The sequence below is a fragment of the Rhincodon typus genome, chromosome 33 (genome assembly GCF_021869965.1).
Source record: "Rhincodon typus isolate 14 chromosome 33, sRhiTyp1.1, whole genome shotgun sequence".
In the NCBI taxonomy this organism is placed as follows: Eukaryota; Metazoa; Chordata; class Chondrichthyes; order Orectolobiformes; family Rhincodontidae; genus Rhincodon; species Rhincodon typus.
In genome coordinates, this window is record NC_063364.1 from 14,771,404 (window position 1) to 14,780,182 (window position 8,779).

General features: G+C 37.3%; 1 protein-coding gene across 9 annotated transcripts in view; it reads left to right on the forward strand.

Annotated features, from left to right (window-relative positions):
- ccpg1 (cell cycle progression 1) overlaps positions 1-8,779 on the forward strand; it is a 49,823-nt gene that overhangs the window by 16,750 nt on the left and 24,294 nt on the right. For all 9 annotated transcript variants that reach the window (XM_020519942.2, XM_020519941.2, XM_048616119.1 and 6 more), the window contains one exon: positions 5,601-5,849. In XM_020519942.2, coding sequence (XP_020375531.1) covers positions 5,601-5,849 — 249 coding nt within the window. The remainder of the gene's footprint in view (positions 1-5,600; positions 5,850-8,779) is intronic.

Consider the following 8,779-nt stretch of genomic DNA (forward strand, 5'->3'; position numbering starts at 1 on the left):
CTCTTTCTAGAGAGGTTTGGAAAATAATCCTGAGTATCCGCTGTTTCCTTCCTGGCTTTCTTTAACAGCCTACAGTAGATAATTGAGGTGGGAGAACAGGTGAACAGAGCAGTTAATAAAGCATACAGTATCCTTGGCTTTAATAATGGCATAAAGTACAGGAGCAAGGAGGTGATATTGAACTTGCATTAGACACTTGTTAGAACTCAGCTGGAGAATTGTGTACATTTGTGGGTGCCGTATTATAGGAAGGATGTGAATGCATTGCTGAGAGTTGACGGAAGTGACTTATAAGACTGGTTCAAGGATTGAGAAACTTCAGTTGTGAGGACAGATTGAAGAAGTTGAGACTGTTTTCCTTGGAGAGCAGAAGACTGAGCAGAGACTTGATAGAGGTTTTCAGAATCATGAGCAGGCTGGATAGAGTAGCTAAGAAGAAGATGTTCTTGCTCATGAAAGGAACAAGAATGGGAGGCATTGAATTAAGATGATCTGCAAAAGAACCAAGGGTGATGTGAGAAAAAAACATTTTCACACAGCAAGTAATTATTAGGGTATGGAATGTACTGATTGGAATTATGTCGGAGGAAGGTTCAGTTGAGCCATTCAAGAGGACATTGGATGATTATTTGGATAGAAATAGTGTGCAAGGATCAAGGGAAAAGACAGGAGATTTGCATCACATGTTGATGGTCATTTGAAGAGCAGGTGCAGGCAAAATGGGCGGTATCACCCGTGATTCTGTGAACAGCTTCTGCATCTAAACACAAGTTATCATGTATATCGCCGACAGGCAAAACTCTTTCCTTTGCCATCCTCTTCCTCTTAATATATTGATAAAACATTTTTCTATACTTTTCATGTTAAAAAGTATTTTCAAGAATTTTACATCCAGTACCCTAATTTCCTTTTTCACTTCACCTCTGTACATCTGTTTTTCTGCTTTACCTTGTCCTTGAATGATTCTGGATAGCTAGGTGGTTCTAGATTTGGCAGTACCACCCTTTTTCTTTGGGTGGACATAGAATCTAGGTTTTTAATGTCTCCAACTGATTTTTCAAATGATTCTCCTTTTAAGTAGCTGCACCTAGTTAACTTTTGCCATATTATCTCTCAGCTTTGTAAAATTTGCCTTACCACAATTTACTCCTGTTCTGTCTTTGTCACTTTCCTTAATGATGCTGAATCTAACTCTATTATGATCACTACCTCCAAGATGGTCACCCATTGCTGTTTCGTCTATCTGTCCAACTTAATTTCCAATGGCTAAATGTGGAATTGGGCCCTTTCTTATTGAGTTTATGTGCGAGTTTAAAAAGTTCTCTTGAATGTAATTCAAGAATTTCACACTGCCTCTATCCCAGTCGATATGGGCTTAACTCACTTTTTCTTTAATTTTCACTCGTGGGACGTGGGCGTCGCTGGCTGGCCAGCAATTATTGTCTGTCCCTAGTTGCCCTTGAGAAGATGGTGTTGAGCTGTTGAGCTGAAGTCCATGTGCTGTAGGGTGATCCACAATGTCATCAAGGAGGGTATTCCAGGATTTTGACCAGCCCCCAACTATTATTGCCTTTATTGATTTTGCACTCAGAAATTTGCTTACGTATTTGCTCCTTTAACTCTCTCCCACTATTTTGGAGTCTACTGTACGTGTCTAGCAGTGTGGCTGCCCCTTTTCTGAGCTCAACCTGTAAGGCCACATTTTATGCTTCATTTAGTATATCACCCGTCCTCACTGCTGTAATTGATTTGTTAGCAAACAATGCTACACCCCACCCTTGTTACCTTCTCTAAAATGCCTGAAAACTCTATATCCAAGATCGATGAGCTCCATATGCATGACATTCTTGTTGTCCTTCACCCACACAGCTGAACTCAATGCAGGTCATTGTTTTTTCTCCTGTTTTCCTGGGTCGCCACTCGAGTCACTTGTAGCCCTGCGTCCTCTAGTTATGTTGGTAGACTTCCATTTGCATTCAAAAGTTTGAGGGTTACAGATTGACGTGACTTTTGTCTAGTGTTGCACTACAGTTGTGACTCTCTGGGCTGAACTTTCCCAGGCTTGGTACAATGGGGAGTGGCAAGTCAGTTGGGAAACTATGGTGACAATTGAAAAATGAAATTCTCAGCATCAAGAAAAAGGTGTCCCATTTTCCATCCAAGCTTTTAATGGCTAGATGAAAATCTCCCTAGTGAGTGAGCAGAGGCCTTTTTGCATGCATAGACATCTTATTATGACCTAATCTTGTATCGTTTATATGGAAATTGCTATTTCCTAGGCAGTGGAGAGAAATAGGCAGCAACAATTCTTGATACAAGTCTCTGTGTATCTGGCCGCAGCAGCTGACCAGCCTATTGTATGTTGCCCCTTATCCTTGCGCTACACTGTTCAGACATAGGTGTCTATTTCAGACCAGGCTGGCAGCGTTTGACACATTGTGCCACTAGGGTTTAAGTGTGGCACACATGGCATGAATATTGGAACGTCCTACCACCAGAAAGCATTTTGCTGCTGCTGAGTGCAAGAATTGTGAGAGTGATGCCAGGGCGCATATTGCCTACTTAATAAGGTGAAAAGTGCAGAGTTGCTTGAGAAAAGTTCCTAGGGATCATAAAAGGATCCCCTCCATGAAACTCCCTAAAATTGGCACTTAACCAATTTTTGGTCGATTTCAGCCCTATATTTCTATTGTGATCTCTGAGCTCCTAAAGTAAAGAGACTTGTGATCTTCCCAAATATGTCATAGTTAAAAATAACACATCTTCTTTAAAAGTGAAATTGATGTTTGGTGTGCAGTTTAGGAAAGTGGGTGTTTTTGTTTTAAAGAAAATGATTGAAATAAAGTATGCAGAAGTAGGTTTGGAAGATTCTGGAACATGTGAAAGAGTTGAGTGGCTGAAAGAGCATCTGTCTGGCAATTTGATTTTCCCAAGTGGTGTGATCAAACTGAACCAGTAGGCTTTACTTATGTAGGGTGACTTAAGAGTGATTCATAGGCCTGTTGTTTATGTTTCTTTTTTTTTAAACTGAGCCCAGTGCTTGGTATTTTAACCTGCAAATTGCTTTGCATTTTATTTATATTTGCCTGTTCAAAAATTATGAATGATTTTTAGCTGTACTGTGAATGAAGGAGTAAGAAAACATATTATGCAGGGAATAATATAATCTACTTGTGGCCTGGGTTTCATAATGATACTAGACCTTAGTGGGTACTATTCTGGCAGCAACCATTGCCTCCTTCATGATGCTGGATAGAGGTGCTCACCCCCAATTGGGTGGGGCTTTTGTCCCTAGCGCCCTTGAACCGAGGAAAGACTCATTCCTGTCCAGCTAAGTGCCTCAGTGACGCTTGATTTGGTGGGTTGCCTTTAGATGAGGCAATGCATGCTGGCTCTCAAGTTAATGGGTGAGACCTGTTGCCTCTATTAAATACCACCCCAAAACAACAAAATCCATTCAGACCTGGCTGAGGTAATTTCACTCTGAACCAAAAAAGCAAATAAAGGCGAGAGAATTTTATCTAATCATTGGGGAGGATTGAGTTCAAGTGGAAAAAGTGTGTTCCAGCTGGTTCACAGCCAATCCTTGGGAATAACGTGGATGCACACTAACATTACATTAATTGCTTCATTAGTGTATCTTAATTTCAACCTTTAAACAACTGTAGTTATTGGTACTCATATTCAGCATTTGCTTTTATAACTTATTTTGTCTCCCGTGCAAAATATGAAGAGGGCGTTTCTCCAAACCATGCAATGAAATAAAATGTTGCAGCAGACCATATCAGTACTTTTCAGATGTTGATTTTCTGACAACTCCAAAGCTTTGAAAGTATTTCCGAGACCACTGTTTGCCTTATGTTTGTTCAAAGAAAGTCAGTTGGAGATACAAGTGTTATTTTAAAGCTGTGATTTTTTTTTTTGGACACAAAATTAAACAGCTATCTATTTCTATTTCCATTTGTGTTCAAGCCAATGTGACTTCATTTGTTCTGAACCCTATGTAACATTTTCAAATGGAATTTGTTGGATATGTATAAGAAAACAAACAGGTCATATGTCCCCTCATGCATGTTCTACTATTTAATAAGATCAAGGCTGATCTGAGATCTCAGCCCCACTTTACTTTCTGATCCCTGATTCCCTTGGAGCTCAAACATATTTCAGTCTCAACAACTGAGCATTCACAGGCCTCTGGAGTAGAGAATTCCAAAGACTCTCAATCCTTTGAAATTTCTCCTCATCTTTCCTGAAATAGCTGACCCTTTCTTCTTTGTGCTTTCAGACTTGCTATGTATGTACCAGAAATATATCTTTACTTCCAGAATATTTGTAACATTTCTCATTCCCACACTCTATTCAGTCACTTTTCTTTTTGCTTTTAATTTGTTTACCACACTGGTTTATGTATCATTACTGTTTCTTTGTTCTAGTTCAGTCTTATTTTGCGCTTATAAATTCTAACTAAAGGTGCATATTTCTTCCCACCAGTAGTAGCACAGACATTTGCTGTCATGTTTTGCATTCTGGAAGCCATATTTTTAATTCATTCAGCTTGTGATACCTCTATCTATCTTCAAATGCTCCTTAAAATCCTATCCTTTTGACCATTTCCTTTGTCCACTTCATCCAACCTACTCAATGTCTATTACTCTAAACTGATAAAGTGACTTGAACTAGTTTGCTAATGATAAAATCTTAGTAATGTAAGTTCTTAACTGAACTGAATAGTGTTGCTTTGTTTTTCTTCAGTATTGTGTAAAACCTCTGGAAAAGGAAGGATGTTCTTTATCTTGGCCAGCTTGACAGATGTATTGCTTAAAACACACTGATGTGCTAATTTGTTTGCCTTGCTTATCCAATTTTTAATTGAATTGCCAAGTATAAATGTAATTTCTTCTCTTGCATTTGACATTTCAATGTTTGTGTTGTGTGTGACTGACTTCAGTTTTGAAAAAAGTAGATCAGTTGTCCAGTATTGTACAACCGCGGAATCATAAAACATTTCTAGTATTTAAGGATATTCAACCTGTTGAGCCCTTGGCAGGTTTCTGAACGAACAACTTAGTTCAGTCCACTCATGCTTTCCTTTTTCCTCATGCCCCTACAACTTTCTTCTGGGCAAGTAATTATCTAATTCTCTTGAATCCTCTACTATACCTCTGTGCAATCCCAATCCTAACCACTTCATCTATAAAAATAAGGTTTCATCATGTCACTGGTGCTTCTTTTACCAATCACCACCTTTGATATTTCTGTTAATGGGAGGAATTTCACTCTCTAACTCTGCTTTCTGACTTTAAACATCTCTTAATCTTCTCTTGCATTCGGAGAATAGCCGTAGCTTCTCCATTCTAGGGTTATTTCATTGTGGATAAGGGACATGGCAACCAAATCCAATCTATTTTCTAGGATCTTGCCTCACACTTCATAGGATAGAACTTGGATAGGAATCTACCAGCAAATCTGGAAATAGAGTTTTTATTCCTTTTTAGAGCTTCATAAATTATTTCACTGCACCGTGTAATAATTTGATATTTACCTCAGGAAGAATATTGCATTGATGCCTATTATATAATGCCGTAAAAAATCTTTTTCAGTGTCTACAGTTGAAGAAAGCAGAGGTGAATCGAGTAGTGATGAAAACAGTGGTAAATCGAGCCCTACACTGCGAAGACGGCGTATTAGGAAAAAAACAATGTCTTCCTCTGAAACTGAGGAGAAACCTGGTGAGGAGGTGGTGGATGGTGAACAGCAGCAGCAGCAACATCGCTTCAATACCACTCTGAATAAATGCATTTTACTTGCACTGGTTATTGCTTTTAGCATGGGATTTGGACACTTCTATGGTAAGCTTAACAAAATGAGTGTGTGTGTGTGTCTTTGTGTATATGTGAGAGAGAGAGACGTCTTTTGCTATCTTAATGTACCACAGTACTCCACAGAAAGGGAAAAGAGAAAAGGAGAAGGACACTTTGCTAAAATTAGAGATTTGGTAGAAAAGTTTGAAGATAGAAATTTTGAGAAGGCTTTGAAAGTGGTGAGACAAGTTGCAGCATGACAAAGAGACTTAGGGCAAAAACAGCTATAGTCTAGTATGGAGACTGGAGTTGAGGGAGGGATGAACAGATAGTTGATCAGATCATTCAGATAAGCAAATTGTGCTGAAACTGTAGGTAGTACAGTCTAGTGGTTACACCAATTTGGTTATTTTTCCATTTTACTAACTGATATCAACAACTGAAACTAGACAAGTATTATTCAGTTCTCCAACTTGTGCAGAATTTTCTGCAGACTTTCCAGTTGCCTGTCAATCTGAGAAGTATGTGAGCTTTACAGACTAAAAGGAACAACAAAGGTTTAAAGAAGGCAAATAAATAGTAAGAAACTTTCAGGTTTATAAGTATATTGTGAAGTGCTGTCTTTCTTCAGGGTAGGTGACTAAATAGTACATTTGTAACATCTTGGTCATTGTTAGATGCCAGAATTTGGAGAATAGTTTTGTTTAAAATCATGAATAGTTGTAGTTTTATTGGGAAGTTTCACCTTGAGGATTTTCCAGAAATGTGCTATTTAAGTCTAGCTATATAAAGTTACATACAATAGAACTGAACATCTCCTCTACTGGTAGGAGAATATAGTTGTTGTTGCTGGCAACATTATACTAGATATTGTGATGCCATGCTTTACTGCTTCCATGTTCTGGGAACCAGTTCCTTTTTTGATATTGTTTACTAAAAATTAAAGTGCGTAGAAGAAGGGATGAGGCACTTTTTACTATGAGTGTGCATACTCTGGCTGTTATAGTAAAGCATATTGTTAAAAATAATGATAGTCATGACTTGCACAAGGAAAATTGGTTAATTGGCTATTTGTATAATTTTATGGATTGAGCTATTGCGTCTTCTAAAGATGTTGCATTTTTTGCTTGTAATGGAGTTAGTTTAAAGGTCATTTAGGTATGTTGTGCCCTCTAAATATTTGGCTTTATAGATAGCTGTTTTTATGTATTTTCAGGTGAATTTGAAGGTAAGAAAGGCAGTGAGTACAAGACCTAAAGTTATATGATTTTTTTGGAAATATTTTATCAAATTTACATGCATTGGAGTGGTAATTAGAATCTTGATGCTGCAAGTTTTATTGCTCAAATGTGCTCCTGATTTTCTTTTAAATGTCAAGACAGATTTTTTTTTCTGTTAAAAGAAAAATTACAGACTTATTTCAAATTTAATGATCACCAGCAACACCCTGGCTGTTTAAATGTATGCAGTACAGCAATACAAAATTCCTCTTACTTTTGGATTTCAAGGAATGTAGCACCTAATATAGGACAAGCAGGCTCAGATTTTCTCCCTCTTTTGCAATGGTCTTCAAAGATATGATATTTTCAGCTTGCACCTTGCTCTACATGTAAGTGACAGTCTTCTGATACTGACTTTAAGCAAGTCAGCTCAGGGTGGAGTGGATCAGGCCTACATTCCAACTCTTTCAGAGCACCATGTAGCCGTGCTTCAAAATGCACTATGTATAAGTAGGTGGTACATTTTTTAGCACTTATTTATAGCAGTTGAGTAGGTTATAAACATAATCATGTGCTGGAGCTGATGATAACACTTGCAGTAGCCAAGGTGAACTGGACTTAGGATTTGAGTTGGCACTTGAAAGCATTCTGGAGTGTATGCAGCATGTAAAATTTGGTTTAATATTGGTTGGTTGTTTACATGTAGCATCAAATGCCCCTAAATGCTTAAAGCATGTGCATATATTACATCAGTTTATCATAATAAATTTTACATTTGTCATTTTTCCCCCCGTAGCATGCATTAAATTCAGATATTTTTCAGTTGCAATTTGAATGCATCTGATGTAGAAAAAAATATTATCTTTGAAATGTTTGCATGAATGTTCCGTGAAATGTGTGGCTGTGAAGTTCTTTAAATTCAAAATGATGTAAGAAGCTTATGAGCTCCTTTTGATTGTGTTAATCCTTTAAATTGAAAGCAAAATTGGAAAATGTAGCTATGACTAATATTAGGATGAGTTAATAATATTGGTTTTTGAATCCATGGTATTTTTGTGCTTGAAATTATTATGCATAATATTTTGTAAAAGTGCCGCTATGTAACCATATAGCGACATACCTAACCTAGGTTTTAGTTAGATCTTTGCAATTTCTATAAATTACACATTCAAAGGAGTTTTGCTTGTCTTACAATTGTAAATCAATGTGTGCAGTACAAACAATAAGATAGCAATATTAATACAATGTCCAAATTGACTAACTGGATTGTAAAAATAACTTATTTTTCATCTTTCTTAACAACTCAGTTTTTTTTTTGATTTAAGGATGCTTACTTCCTGTTATATGTTCTTGATACTGTTGCATATATGTTCCATTTTTAGTTCGAAGCACTGTTATCGCTTTTTTCCTAGTCCATCTGTCACTGTACTCAAATCCAAACACTCGAGCCAATTTGAAACTATAAAATTGGTTCTTTTGTGACCCACAAATAGAACTGACAGTAAGTTATCAAATAGGCCTTTTATTTTTATCACTTGATTATAGCAATCAAAAGTAAATAAATTGCCATGCAAGTGGTAAGTCAAACCTGCACAAAGTTTTAAGATTTTCGAACCCAGGAGAGTTTTTAAAATTGAATGCTGCACTGACCTGTGTTAAGACACCGCAATAAACCTTTGATCATTGTGCAAGGGTGCAATGTGAAGTTGCACTTGTGTAGTGGTAAATGAGGTCATGCTTGTTACCCTTTCAGTTGCC